General features: G+C 40.9%; 1 protein-coding gene across 1 annotated transcript in view; it reads left to right on the forward strand.

The window, feature by feature from the left end:
* The window catches only part of NKD1 (NKD inhibitor of Wnt signaling pathway 1), a 104,690-nt gene that overhangs the window by 68,478 nt on the left and 20,302 nt on the right, over nt 1–15,910 (forward strand). Inside the window, exon 4 of the mRNA XM_014882816.2 lies at nt 273–330. Within this exon, the coding sequence (XP_014738302.1) occupies nt 273–330 (58 nt within the window). The remainder of the gene's footprint in view (nt 1–272; nt 331–15,910) is intronic.

Below are 15,910 nucleotides of genomic sequence, written 5' to 3' on the forward strand. Positions count from 1 at the left end.
ATTTAAATACGGTCTTTTTTTTTCTTTCCCCTATATAGTCAATTCATCTTCACTTAATTGTTGTCCAGAAGTATGTCCAGAGCAGTGTAAAATAGCACCAAATGCATTGACTACCACTAATAAGGTGATTGACTTCTTTCCTGGAAAACAGTTTCTGTGTTCTCATTCATGTTATAAATTAATTCTGGCAATCATAAATACGTATTGTTAACACCTCAATACTTTATATATAGTATATTTGTAGTTAATTTGTTTTATTTTGTTTTAAACAGGATTTATCTGGGGAAGGCTACAGAGACACTATTGGTGATGAACACTTTCATCTAGAAGGTATTTAAAAAACAAAATTTTCTGGTTAATATAAAGGGAGAAAGTTAGTGAATAAATAAGTGTAAGAATGCATATATTTAGAGTGCAGTTCTTGATCTACTGATGTGTCATTTGCCTGAAAAGACTGTCAAGATGGAAATAGGGTATTATTTCTGTATCTGCTACTTACTTGTATTGGAAAAAGTCACCCAGCTGAATCACAGGGACCAAGTATTTTAATTCAGGGTCTTACCATTTTCTCCAGGTACTTCTGCTGACATTGGTAGGAGTGGTGCATGTCACTGTCCCTGGCAGATGTGGCAAATGAGTGAAACTGTTAGCATTGAGTTGTGTGGGACTCTGCACTCCCTTCTGGGTTACACAAACCAGCCTCAGAAACTCCCATGCTAATTTCTAATAAGGACTAGAGACTCTTACTCAACACATTTTTCTTGAATATGAATGGAATCATTATTGCCTCACAGTTTCCCTTTCCAACTCATCTCCTCCATGATCAGGCAGATGAGATGGAATCGTTGTTGTGGTGGGAAGGACCTTTGGTGCCTGTGAGCATGGGTGCTGTGCTCTGCCAGAGAACACATCTGGGGTACCTTGAGCTTCAGGGACAAGTGGGGGTTCATGAATGGAGGAGATTGAGATTCATTGTTGCTCATTCCTCCCACGGAAATGAGATGTCAGAAACTCTCTAGAATATCAAGTGGTTGCATGTGCTGTGTGCTGGATTTATATTATATGCTAGTGGAAACAATATGCCCAGTTCATTTAGAGCAATGAACTATGTCAAGCTTAATCTGGAAGTTTCTACACTTTTATAATCCAATCATTTGTTTCTGGTATTAGAAGCTTTTGTATAAACAGAACATGAAAGATTCTTTGTTAAGAATGTCTGCCTTCCAGTTCCTTACCTGTGCAATGTGTTAATATACCATCATTCCTGGATTCCAAGTTTCTCTCATCTCTGTAGTTTACAAAGGCTGCATGTCTGTATGTGCCATAACATAGGAACTCAGGTTTGGCTGGTGCTTGTAGGCTACTGTTAATCACAAAGGCAAACTATACTTGCCATGATGGAGTCAGTGTTTGTTGAGTGGTTTTGCATTTAACTTCACCACAGTTTTCCAATCTCCGCTTAGCAGGACATAGAGTAGGATTTTAATTTTAGAATTATAGGAGAAACTACTTCAGACAGGATATTAAATGTCAGCAAGGTGAATAATTTTTGTCTCATTCTGTCTTTCCTTGCCTCTAATTATTTCTTTCTTTGTTGTGTAGCATTATCTTGCATAGCAAACATAATGTTCAATATATAATATTTTAAAACTAGTCAGCAACAAGATTCTTTTTATTAGAGTGCAAAGCCTTCTAGGTAACTGTAATTTCAGTCTTTCAGCAGTTTCACATTATTGCTTCTGATGAGTCTCGTTTGTTATGAGCTAGCTGAGTAGTGAACACCAGATTTAGATACCAGCAGTGGTCGATCCTTTGTGTACTGTCACCATGGAGGAGCTGTTCTGTGGCATCTTTCCAGCTGGGAGGAAGATGACTGTTCCCACCCCGTGCTCAGGCAAATGCACACAGGTTGTCAAAGCTTGCTCCTCATCCCTTCTGCTCTCAGATCTCCAGGCTGTGCTTTCCATGTTGGGGATGGTGTTAACCACTTATTATTTCATTCAGATATTGAAAATCTTATAATTATCAGACAGTACAACAATCATTGTGTTAAAGCATCCTTTTTGTGTAATTTTTTACTTGCATCATACTTTAATGATTGTGCTAGTACTAGCACAAAATTGTGATATTAGATAAAGTGAAGCTGAAACATGATTTGAGATCTTTGATAGGGCACAGCTTGAATTCTTAGGTACAAGATGGCAACTGTCATGCCTCTTCTCTGCATAGAAATGTTTCTGTGGGAAAATGTAATTAATACTCTAGAACACAGATTGATCTTTCCCTCTAAAATCATTGTTCTGCCTCTATTTTGCTGCCTCATGATCTTGACATACATACTGGTATAACACGTGCTGCATGATTATATGCTCATGTGTCATAAGATAACATCAAAATCACCAACAGCTTCAGAGACAGGGATCTGTAACCCAGAAAATGGTTGGTTAGACTAAGCTCAGAGAGAGGACATGAATGGCAAATACCATGGTCTACCAAATACCATGCATCAGTGAACTGTATTCTGTCTTCAAAAATACATGTTAGGGATGAAAAAGAAACATTTCTTAGATTTGCAAAAAAAGCACAGCAAGTGCCACAGTTCTGGATTAGGGGAATGTTAGAGCCTTCTCTCTCAGGAGTTCTACTGGAGAATAAATCTGAGTTCTTTAGAAGACTCTCACTGAAAAGACAAAGTGGCAATAAGAGAAATAATTGAATTCCTTATTTTGTTTTACATAGCCAAGTTCATTACCTTTTTTTTCCTTCCCTCTCTTTTTTTTCCCCCCTCTTAGCTGTCTGAGCACTACAGATAAAAAGAACTCTCTTTGCTGGATTTAACTTCTGTGTTGTTATGTAAAGCTTGATCAAATCCTTTCGTCTTAACAGACTTAACTGGCCAACAGCAAAAGGCTCGGGATTCTGGGATTAAGATTGTATTTGGTAAGAGGACTGGTGCATTAGTGCTTTCTTTTGAACTATACAAAGAACAAAGTAAACATCAAAAGCATTAAGCCATGAGAGCGGATTGTTGACTCAATGTTGCTGCATGACAAGAGGTTAGAACTCAATAGCAGCGACTCTGTTTATTGAGTGCTGTGCAGAAACAGTTTGACCAGCATTGCCTATTATATCCACCACCTGCCTTTGATTGTGCTGCTGGGCAAGTCGCTAAATTGAAATTTTTGGATTTTCTCTTATGTGGTCAGTTGAGAGACTGATTCCTTAGATAAGAGACACCAATGGAAACCTCAGTCTCATATTACTCTGTTTTCCTTCTTCCTCTTTCATTAATAACGCAACAATTGAGCGTGCTGGATATAGGTTCTGTAGTGGATTTGTTTTTGCATCTTGCATTCCAGGTGATTTCCCAGACTTGGAGTACTTGTGCATTCTGCTGTTGCTGTGTCGGAATGTTTCGTGTTCAAACTTCCTTGTCCCCCAGTTTCTGCACAGGAAGGACATGCTTCATAACCCTTCACATGTAGGGTAAAAGAGCTCCCACTTTCTTCCTTATCCCTAGCTAGAAAAATGGGTTACCAGAACTGAATGACTGGGGTGGCTCTGGAAGAAGTCACAAAAACTAGCACAGATATTAGGAGATATTTTCTATTTCGTGTTGGTGGAGAAGCTAAAATGGCAGGCAGGAATTGAGTGCAGAATCAAACAGCAAGTCACGGAGAAAAGCAAGGAGTTGAGAAAGACATCTCCTATTTGTGTGTCAATAATGGTATCCCAGTTCTCCCTCAACTCTTCTAAGGCATAAGTAAGCTTCTGAAAAATTGTTCGAGAGTCCTGCTCTTGTTTTCCAGAACTTTTTCCACCTCTTTTCCCCCGACCCTTTCAGAAATGTTTGCAGCTAAAACCTGTAGACCAGGAGAGCTTTCTTATCTTGACCACTCCATGTCTTTCTGAAATGAACTGGAGTTTCTCCATCTTATCACTTGAATATTTAAAAACTTTTCAGAAAGTTCAGCTCAGGAAGGATCTGATGCAGACTGATTGTATAAAGGGGTGATTTCTTCCTTGTCCCAGTACAAGCTCTTTGGAGCCCTGTGGGATACAGCTGCCCTTTGGAGTTCACAGTGAAGTCTTGAGCTTCACCTTGATACCTAACCTATTGCCCCAATTACTTATGCAATAATGTGATTTCTCATGTCACTGCTCTCTTGAAAAGTATGACCTAAGTATTTCTATTAATCAGAAATCTTGCATCTCTTGAGATCAATCTAGTCCTGTAGCTGTCAGAGGAGCTGCCTCTTACACTGATAGCAATCTGTTCCCTGTTTCATTTGTCAGCTGAGGGTGATGTCTTGATTATTATTCTCTCAACAGAAGACTGGAGAAGATCCAAGCCTTCCTGGTGCCTTATCTGAACATGATATCCAAAGCCCTGCTGAAAGCAGTGACAGAGCTTGGCCTGAATCAACAAACCCAGTTTTTTATATGTTTCCCAAGACAGATGTATCTAAATCCCTAGATGTAAGATGTTCTCTGTCCTGTTACCAAAAAGTACAAATTATTCAGGTCATCTTCTTGCCCATTAATATTAGAAAGCCCTCCAGCAGAGTTCAAAGCAAATGTTGTTGCTGAAGAAAAATCTAGCAGATCTGTAAAAGAGCTACTTGTTGCATGTTTCACATATTTACAAGCTTTCATGGAATTTTTGGATCTGCAATTAAAGCATTCTGTATTCAACAAAGCAGAAAAGTAATTAATTATATTCTTAACATTGTTATGTTTTTCAACTTTTTACTAGTGCAGTCTGTCCTTCACATCTTCCTCCCCAGCATCCAAGGAATCTGTGGTCGAGTGGGAGCTGAGATGTGGTTAGCAGTGCTCCAGCATGAAGAGCTGTGTTGTTATTTTTGATTTTAATAAGAACTGATAAACAAACAAGGAACCAATAACAAAAAATGAACTGGTGGTTTAAGGCTGCTGATCTTATGCCCAGCTCTGACAGGCTGCCTGGACCCCCCAGCTGCTTCCCCCTCCACACTGATCCCAGACATCCCAGTGATGGGAGCACGTTGGCTTCCAGGTGGGTGCTTCCCTTTGCTGGGACTGCAGCAGCAGGGGAGGACAGGAGAGCATCCTTCCCAATGCACCTGGCATTGAGGCTGCCCCTGTGGCAGCTTACTCCCTTTTCTCTCTCTCTCCATTCAGGAAAGATTCAGTGAAGGCTTTAGTTCCTGGAGCTTTCTCTAAAATTAGTAATTGGAAGAGTATTTGTATTGTTGTCAGCTCAGAGGAAGGGTGATAAGGTATGGTACTTGGGCCCAAATTGTTTATAAACTTGTCAGCAAAGGAAAACTTGAATAAGCATTTTAGCTAGTTTTAGCCAACCTTCTACTTGCCTGGAGGACACTTTTTAGTAAACTTCCTTAATTTCTTAATTCTAATAAATTAATTCATTGTTCTAAGCTGAGCTGTGAATAGGTAATAAAAGGCAGCAATTGCAAATTGCATTCCCCTCCCTAGTTAATGCTTTTAGTTATAATAGTTATTCATTTTCTAAAGCTTAAAAAATTTGTTGTATTTTATACACATGAAATTCCAGTGTATTTATAGAAAAGGCATAGATGGCATCTTGCACATAGGCAAATTTTCTCTATGTTGGCACCACTGTTATTACCTGTATGGGTATGCAGGCGTGGTGCTTTGCAGAAAATGATGGTCCCTTCTCAGATTCTTAAAGAGAAATACCTATTTATCCCTGACATTGCAAGTAGAGTGTTAATAATTCTACCTTAAAAGTGATCTTGTGGTCAGCCTTCTGGGATGTTATATGGGAACTCTGCATTTTAATGACTTGTTGCTAATCCTATGCACTTATCATAGATTTGCTATGCATGAGTATATGCTGTGTGATCACCTCAGACTGCTGATCACTTGCTCTCTGGCTGTATTTTGTTCAGCTCCCAAGAGGTTTCTGCTGTATCCTTTCCTACTACTCAATATGACATGGAAAAATGTCTTTGGCCACAGGGTGACCCACTGGCAGCAGGCACCAGTGTGTGACAAGCAGCAGGTCCCTGCTGGGGCTGGCAGCTGATAAGCTGGTTACTGTGGGCTGCAAGGAGCAGCGAGGGACGTGGGGTGTGGGGAGGAAGGAGCAGGGGAGAGTGCCAAGAGAAAACTGCTTAGTTTGGCAGTTAGAATAAAAGTCACCAAAGAACATGAGACTGGTAGGATTAGCAGAAGTTTTCCTGTGGTTGTGCACAGATCCAGGAAATTATAAGAAGCAGGTAGGCTGCTTGCCATGAGTGGGAGGAAAATCTTACGGCATGAGGCCCTTTAAAAAAAAAATTAAAAAAATACAAAATTGTACAAGTGTTTCTTAACATTAGCTGTTCCAGTTGAGGGGGGTTGGTATTTGGATCAGAAGCTTTTACTTCTGGAGCTGCTGTTTCAAGTGCAGCCAGGTCAGTAGTGATGAAAGACTATTGCCATCCAACGGTTGCCCATGGCCTGTGTGTAATGAGTTAGTGGTCTCCAGGTGTTTCCAAATGAACCTTTACAGTGTGTCTAACAGCTCCCACCCATGTTGGCAAGCAGAGCACAGAAAGGCAGTGAAAAGTGGGCTGTTAGGACACCTCAGAGGGTGAGCTTTCCTCCTCACACTGCATTGCTGCTGTGTGGAGCGTGTGCTCTCCTCCCCGTGTCCTGCGTGTTCCCTGCACGGAGCTCGTCACTCTCCTTAGCTGACACCCCAGCAGCTCCTGCTGGTGCTGCCTAACAGGCCGTGATAGATGATGTGTTTTGTCTATGGTTCGAGAGTGTCCTGGGTTATGATCCTCTGCATTAGACTGGGAAGATCATACCTGCTGGAAGCAGTAGTTTCACACTGATCATTCTACACAGCTGGAAAGTTGTTACACTGAACACAAGCAAGTTGCATGTTTGGTTCAGGAGCAGCATAGCAAGGCTGAGAATGAAGCTTGGGATTTGCTGCAACCATGTCTGTCCCTTAGTATATGATAGAGAGAGAGTTTTAAAGTATAGTAGACAAAAAAAGCCTTCCAAACTTACTAGTGGTTTATATTCTTTATGATAGCTGAAGAAAGCCAAATGTTAATAGGGAAGTGAACAAGCACCTCAAAAAAAGCAAAGAATTGATCCTTAATGAATGTCTTAAATATGGAAAGCTTTAAAATAATATGTGCATGGTATTTATAATAATATTGGTTTTCCATGTTCTTTCCATCTACCTAAGACTGGCAACTTTTCCTTCTGCCATAGAGAAGCTAATGCTCTCTATGGTGGTCATTTGAAAAATAATCAATTAACAATAAAAATATTCTTTTATTCCCAGCTCTGGGCTAGTCATGTACTAGTTTGCTAGGAGGCAAAAAGTCACCTGTTGGAAAATCTATGTCTACAGATCTCTCAAGCTGCTTCTCCCATAGCATGTGAGAGCAAGACGATCAGGGGGCATGTGGGAAGCAGAAGAATCAAAGGCCAGAAGGGTGTAGCTCAGGGAGATCTCATCAAAGGGCAGGAGGGCTCTTGGATTTCCTTTGGCATCCCAAAGGTGAGCGAGGTGGATGTTGGGCAGCAGACTGTCAGCACCCAAGGGGTTGCTCACATCAGTGGGTGAAGCTCAGGGAAGGTGCCCTGTAGCACCAGGGGTGTGAGGTTTGTGGTTTGTCCATGCAGCTGGAAAGGGCTGTGCCTCAGTGCTGTGTGCCCACTGGCTGGGTGAGCTGCTGGTTGGGGCTGGGCTGGGGCACCCAAGGCAGGCTGAGCCCAGCTCTGCTCCAGCTGCCCACCCTGTGGGCACACCTGGCAGAGCCTGAGCCCAGCTGGGGGTCACCCCTGCCTGGGGCTGTCCTGCCTCTGCCTGGGTGCTGCTGGCTACCAGCTCAGCTGTGCCTGGCAGAGCTGGGCTCAGGGGTACCTGTGAGACAGGATCCCTGTGCTCACAGATAAAGCTGCACTACTGTACATGGGCAGCAGCCTGATAATGTACTTCAACTTTGCCCCAGGACATCCACCACCAAGAACAAAGAATGAAATATGGGAACGAGTCAGGAGTTTGAAAACAATCTCTCTGGAAACATGATGAATACCAGTGGTTTCATTTATTCTACTTGAACAAAGGTCCTTTTCTACTTTTAATTTCCCAGCAACGATTATTACCAGTTATTTTTCTTGTAGCTTTGACCACAGTTCATGGAGGTTTTATTAAACATGTTTTTGAAAAGTGATTCAAAATGCCATTCTTCTCTGACTCTCTTGTGACTCTCTCTTATTTTCTTTTTTTTTATTATTTTTTAATCCATATGAAGCTAGTGCATGTTTCCAGTCAAAGATTTTGGACTAGATAACACTCTCACGCTGGTGTTCCTAGAATTATTCCAGTTTTTTGCCCTTGTAATTGAAAGAAGTTTTAGCCTTTGATATTTCAGAAGACAACATATATATATTTCAGATCCCTTGCCTTTACATGAAACACTGCACGCATTTTTAGCTCATTTTTTGAAACCTTGAACATTGCATTTAATAGGCAATATGTCCTGCTGTAGTGCCCAAATATTCATATGTTGCAGATTTTCTAGTGTTTCACTGACCTGTGACAGAGCCAGGCAACTGAGCTCGAGTGCTGCCTTTGCTGGGTCTTGGTAGCTTTCTGCAAAAGGTTTTTGTTTAGATGCCATGTGTGTGATTCTGTTAATGCCCTTCTCTCCTGCCTGTGGGGATTTCATACCTTGGATTGTCTCATATGTGGACATGCATTATGACAGGATGGAATAATTCTTGCATTTCTGGGGCTGAGTTTAGGAGCAGTTTTATGCAGATGCCTGCCTGACAGATGCAAAGTTAGGCAGAAGCCCGAGCCTGTGCTGGGTAGTTCAGCCACGAGAGCCCTCTGAACCTTGCAAACACGGGTGTGTAGATGCAGAGCTGTGGAGGCAATTTCCATGACAAGCATGTTGCTTTGCCAGTTGCTGTTCCAAATTCAAAGTGTGTATCAGTCAGGGTGCTTTTGTGTGTTTCAACTCCACTTCTGCTGCAGTAGCTACAGAAACCCAAAGTTTTACCTCACCAGGCAGAACAAGTGCCCTTTGTTACCTAGACAGATTACAGGTTTTTCTAAAGTCTGCTCTTCATAAAAGCCCAGCTTGAACAGTGGAAATTCTGACTTGCCTCAGATACTGAGGAGACTTTTATAGTTTCAAGTAGCTCCAGGGTTATATTTTAAAAGTTGAATTTCATCACATGTTTCAAGTTTGGTGGAAAAAAAAAAGGCATGATATTTTTAGCAGAAAAAAAGTCCCCCCACACCTTTTTTCTTAACAGATGTTTCATCTCAATCATATCCAAACCTCAAAGCACAAGTAGCAGTCAACCTTATTCTCCTGTGGAGAAAGAGATAAAATGTCATTTGTTTGGAAGACAAGCTTTTTTTTGTAACCACAACTAGTTTGTGAGTAAAAGCAAATAATAAATGCAGCACTGTGGGGTTGTGGAAATGAACCTGAAGCAACATTTCTGCTCTTGAAAGAGCTTGGAGTCCAGCCGCTCTTGTTAGATGGAAAGTCCCAACCCCCAGTCTACAAAAAAAACCCCAAAAAACTACCAGCAATGAGTTTTTTCTTGCATTATAAATCTGATCCAGAAATCCAGGTCCTTTCACCAATAAAATACGTCATCCAGAGTTCTCAACTTCGTACCAAAAAGGATTTAGAACTGTAAAGGTAACAGAAAGAGAGGAAAGGAATAGTAGTTGTAAGCTGAAATATCCAGAAGTAAAAGTGCTGCTACCCAAGGAATTTTCAGAGGGCTCTGGAGGAGTGGAGAGCATTTCTGTGCCTGGCAGCCAGGGCTGCTCTCAGGGCTCAGGGCTGGCACGGGAGCTGCCCAGGGAAGCCAAGGCAGCCCTGGACTCTGTGCATGAAAGATATTTTTAGGAGGGAGTTAGAGTCCATCCTAAGGATGTGGAGGCACAAAGCTGAAGTCTGGTTCTGTGTTTCTGTGTACTCTTCAGACTTCAAGTGGTTGGGTCAAGCCTTGATGAAATGTATTTCTCTGCATGTTTAGCAGTATGTGGTGTATCATCTCAGTACCATTCCTCACCCGTGCATAAATGTGAAAAGGGGAAGAGACATGTGCCCATGTATGTGCTGGGCTACTAATACTAACCACAATCATGCCTTTCTCCTGTTCTGTGGATCAGTCTCCATTCTCCTCCCCTGCCCAGTGTAAAATGTATGGCTGTGAGGATGGGAACACTGAATCTGCTACTGAATATTGACTATTAAAGAGTTGTCAGATCTGTAACAATTCATCACAGCCAAAATAATGTTACAGCATAGGTCGACAACACTGCTCTCTCTGAAAGGTTAGTTCTGTGAGGGTCAGAGTGACATTCATCCTCATGGGAAGCAATTCTGATGAATTGAAAATTACAGTTCAGATACCTTTAGAGGTCCTGTTATCACAGCAAAGGTGGTAGAAACACGTTTTTCTTATTGAAGGTGTAAGTTAGATGGGAGCAAGTTAATATCAAAGCCTACATTATTAATAACATTACCTACTCAGTCTTCATTTGAATAAAGGGTCATGCAGGGACTGGGTTCTTTTCTTCTTTCTCTTCCCTTGTGAATCTCAGGGGGAAGAAATCCAAAGAGAAAAGGCAAAGGAAATTTAACATAGAAAATCTTACGTGAACATGCGTGTCTGCAACTTACACTGAGAATGGTTTTTAAAAAGCAAAATTATTGCCAGTTACTAACCAAAATCAGTGTAGGACCAGCTCTAGAGAAGGCTTTTTTCTTTGAAGTCACAAGTGATCAGTTGCTGTCCCCATCGGTCCCTGTTCAGTAACAGAATTCAGCACTTCACAGGCCCATTCAGAGCCCCGGGGACACACAGTGCTGTAAGAAAGTGCTAAGTGGTCCATGGGACACTGACAGCTTTCACTTAAGGAGCACTTACCCATGTTAAATGATACAACAGGCTGCATTCTGTTCCTGGGGATTTTGATATGTCCACTCATGAAAAAAAAAAATCTTCTACAGGTATCATCCTGAACTATTCTGACCAAAGCTTACAGAGATTCTTCCCCGTTTTCATTTTCCCCTCTTTTTTTTTTCCTAAAGATAGGGGTGGGAATGAGAAATTATCTTCTTTGATCTCCAATGAGGTAGAAAAAAAAAAAAAAGACTGCTCTGTTCAGGCTTTTGGCTTACACAACAAACAGTGTTTAAAATTTAACTTTGCTTAATTAATTAGTAATTCTGTTTAGTGCTGTCTGATCTTCATCCAAAAGGTATCTTGAAGCTTGAGAACTGAACATCAAAGTGTTTTGGGTGAAGATGGTCAAGTAAGGCATTTAATCTGGCAGTTTCTGTTGATGAAATACAGCCAGTTGGGGAACTAATTGGAAAAGGGAATCATAATCTGGCAAAATTCAGCAAACTCCCTCCCTTTAGCAAACTCACTCCAGAGAGAGTGTGAGAAATCTAGGTTTAGTGTTTATGCATGTATGAGTTACACCCTGGCTAACAGAGAGAGACCATATTGTCTTTTTATCTACATCTTTAGTATTAAACTTTCTTTGTAAGGAAATAGTAAAAAAATCCACCCCCGTCTCCCCAGCATAATAGCAAAAAAAAAAAACCAAACAAAACAACAAAACCCCAAACCACCAAACCAACAAAGCCAGACCTAGATAGAAACCTGTGAATCTGCATCATAGTATTTTTGAAATATTTCTACTCAGAAATGTCAAATTATTTGGATTAGCAAAAGGAATTGAACCCTTAAGGGACGTGGTGTTGCAAAGACCTGTGAGTTTGACTAAATTCTATTCAGGAGACTAACTGTTCTGTGAGTTTTTGAGTGAATTTCAGTTTAGCCATACCTCATAGTCCTAGTAGTGTCTTGTCAGTTAGAACCATGCCTGGATGTTTAAAACATATTCTGGTAGTCTGTTTTTGTTGGGGTTTGGTTTGGTTTTTTTCTTTTTTTTCAAGCTGCCACAAGGTCTGAGTCACTACCCCTCTGCTCTGTCTCCTCCTGGTCAGGTGCTGGCAGTATGTCTTGTGACATTGTGGCTCTTTTTTCCCCCTATGGTGTGCAATTGAGCCTTTAATTTGTGTTGTGACTGTCAACAAGAAACCACGAAATAGAGGAACATGGGTTCTCTCCATATTTTCAGGTTGAAATACCCATCCCAGATTGGTAGGAGGCACTGCTAGTACAGCTTCCTCTAAATTGGTTTTGACTTGTCCCACTGGATGTAAAATGGACAATTAATTTCCCTGCAGTCAGTTTCAGAGAAGGCAGCTTGATCTTTGTTGTTTTGAAGGGTGTGTCTAATTCATCAGCTTCAGCTTTCAGTCAGGGAAAGCTAAATACGTTCTTCTGGCTCTGACCCAGGACCAGCCTGTTTTTCTATGTGCTTGTTCTGGTGGCTGTGGAACAGGAATGTTCTCCCCTGATCCCGTTCTCCCTGTGTTCATTTGCCACTGGAGAAGAGGCCCTTTGCTCAAGCAAAGTTATCTCCATCGGGGATGTATTTCAGTCAAATGAGTGGAATAAAACAATGTGTGTTTAATGGGGGTGATATTTCTTAATTCATGGCCTCCAGGAGAACTTAAAAGTGAAATCTGAATGTGAATGTAATTGTTAATTAAAGGACTTCTCCTCAATTTAGGCTTTCAAATATTGTTGTTATTGCTCTGGTTGTTGCGCAGTCAGTGAGGAATGTCAGTAATGTTTGTCAAACCTGATTTGCAATGAGAAAAATGTTGGCAGAACCAGATAACTTAGACATCAGAGACCTCAGATAAAACAGTGAAATTAATTCTCTTTCTCTCCCTTTGGTTCTCATAGTCTCTAAGTCCTGCTGCATCTGCTAGGTCTGTAAATTGGAAGGGAAACCCTGACCCTGTTGATGTCCATAGGAATTTTTCTGCTGAGCTTGGCTAGCTCTTAGATGCTAAATTCCACCAGCTGAAGTTCAATTTATAGAAGTGCTTATGACTTCCCCTCCTTGTCTTAATAGGTAATTTTTAAATTTTGCTTTTATCCTACTCCCCCACATGTCTCAGGTTCTAGTGTGTGGTTTGTTCTTCTTTTCCCCACATACAGATAATTCTGTCCCTTTGCTTCTGGTAGTAGTTTTAAAGAATTGCTGTGGACTCCCATCTATCCAAAATGAGAGGAAGTCTAATAATATCTCACTTCAAATGTTTGGTTTCATGTATGGCAGGTGCTGACTTTCATGGGAGGCATTTTTGCCAATTCTCCAATTTTACCTTTACTCTGGTTTGTCCCAGTAATGACCCTGACATTATGATAGGTAATGTCCACTCATAATTTACCACTATGGAATTGCACAGCTTCTCCCATAGTTCTGTTTTTTGAATTAAGGTGATGCAACAATCACGTACCTTTTGGAATGGCTGTCCTTCCAAAGAGGTTCTGAAGTTGTTTGTCTGTTTAACCTGAATTCTCCTAACTGCTCTGCAAAATTTGGAGTTGGTAGCCCAGATTTGGACATTCAGCACAGTTGCACGCTTTGGTTCTGGCCTCAAGGTCCTGTTAATCCATCTGACTAAAATGCAAAGTATGGTTGAAAACTAAAGAGAGGCTGTCCTTACTTTGAGGAGGCAGATCATTTGACAAAGCACATGGTCCTTTGCTGGAATGAGCCTTTGAGAAATGTGGAATGACGCCACCTGAGTGAGGGTGAAAGTTTCAACAGACACTTTTCCACCTGAGTGCATCTCTGTTTTGGTGTTTTCTTTTTTCTCCCTTATTGTCAGACGAAGGATGAAGGCAAAATAAAAATGTTTTGTCTGCCCGAAGCTTACTATTCCAACCTCATTCAATACACAGAGCACAACAGTCAGTTTACCTCATTTCTGGGATATTTTGGTGATTCCTAAGGAACATTTTGAATTATTATCCCCTTTCCTTAGGAATGAAAAAAGAAACACAGAAAAAAAGGCTTAATTCTTCTGGGATGAGTCTTAATATCTTTAAACTGGTGTTCATTCTCTCACTCTTTTCCTCCCCCACTTCAATTACGAGCAATTGGGTGGTAGTAATTAACAATTGTAGAGGGAAACATCTGCTAGTACACTTAAGCCAGTCAGTTTGTTTTTCGTGAAAGAATGGTATTTCACAATTTTTCCAAGTTAATATTTTTCCTTTATTGTCTTTCCAATTTCAAATATTGTCCAGACGCATTTTTATAGTGTCTTAAGGTTATAGAAGTGAATACAAGACCATTAATAATGAACAAGAAAAGAACATAATAAAGAAAACATATGCAATATTTCAATTCATGAAACATTCTGTTAGGGAACATTGTTTTTGAGAGCATATGGTTATTCCCATGAGAAGCAATATATATACTTTTTTTTCCCCTCCACTTGTGGATTCCCACAACAAGGGTATGTTTCTCTGTGTATTTGTCTATGTAGCACGTTCTTTTTGTCAGGACTTGTTATCTGAGCAGGGAGGTAGGTAAGTATTTTTGCACAGATGATGCATTGTATGCAGACCTATTTCTGATGACCTAGACTTTGGAAACACAAGTCTATTAATTCTCCACACTCCTTTGAGATAGCTATCTTGTCTGGTCTGGTTTAATATCATTGGCAGAGCTGAAAGGAAGTTCACATTGTGAATATATCTGAGCCTTGGCATGCAGCTCACTGGTGGATCTCTGTTTACAGGCTGCCAGTTTTAACTGTCCCAAGCAGACATTCTCGTTTTATTTATAAGTAGGCTCTGCATGTGTTTGTATCCCTCATGAAATTGAGCACATGTCAATAGTCAAAACTAAGTATAGCTGCAAGATACCAAACACTTCTCCTTCTCTTCTCAGACAAAACAGTATATATTTTAAAATGTTCATTGGGTTTGGATAAGGCACATGGGGATATATGTACAGACACATTATTTGGTCACTCGTAAATACTATTTTAGTATCTCCATATTGCCCTTTAAAGTTTCCTCAGTTAGATTTCATTTTTCTTCGCTGAATGGAACTTGACATCAGGATGAGATCACCAGATTTCCCCATTTCATTTGAGCTCCAAAATGAGTAACTGATTTCAAAGTATAATTCCCTGGAGCAGCAAGGCCAGTAAGTTCTTCAGATCAAAGGTCAGCAAAGCTCAAAGAGGATAATTTCTGGCATACAGTATTTAAAGTCTCCCAAGGAGTGTACTGCAAGATGTATCCCCTCCTTCCCCAATAGCTGAACCCTTGTTTTTTGAGAAGACTAATTTGTCAGTGCACATTTTTTTCCTCTGTTACATAAATTATACATTAAAGTGAAAGCTTCCTGTCTGAGCACACAAAGTGCACACCAGAAAGGTTGTTAAGTGTGCCAGGGGAAGGGCTGCTCCTGGCAGCAGAAGGTAACTCTGTGCTTTTCCTCTCTGAAGCACCTGGTGGACTGGAGGACTCTGGTGCTCTATGCTTATGCCAGAGGCCTTCAGCACAGTGCAGGAGCATGGTGGTGGAAAGGGGAATGCTCTGTAAGACACTTTGTTCTGACAGAACACCCAACAAAGGGCGCTGTGGCAGGGAATAGTCACCTCGTGCAGGATCTGCCTCACAGTGCTATGCCTAATGCAGTCTGCCATGCCATTGCCATTTGGGATGCTGACCCTCAACAGATAAAAGACCACCATAGAAGTCTTTTGGCTGTCATGTACTTTTCAACATTTAAAAGAATGTGTGGTAACAGGAGTAGATTTTTTTTTCCAAATGGGTGTTCACTGTCCCGAAGAAGCTAGGGGTCATACCAGCCCAGTTTTCATTTATTTCACATTCCCTAGAGCAAGATTGGGATGGATTGCAAAAGCCTCTTTTACAGAAGTTTTTATCAGGTTCTGACTGTGCATGTGGAGATCTAGGAGTGTGTCTGATAGCTATGAAGAAC

Source organism: Sturnus vulgaris, chromosome 12 (assembly GCF_052056855.1).
Source record: "Sturnus vulgaris isolate bStuVul1 chromosome 12, bStuVul1.hap1, whole genome shotgun sequence".
NCBI classification, from domain to species: Eukaryota; Metazoa; Chordata; class Aves; order Passeriformes; family Sturnidae; genus Sturnus; species Sturnus vulgaris.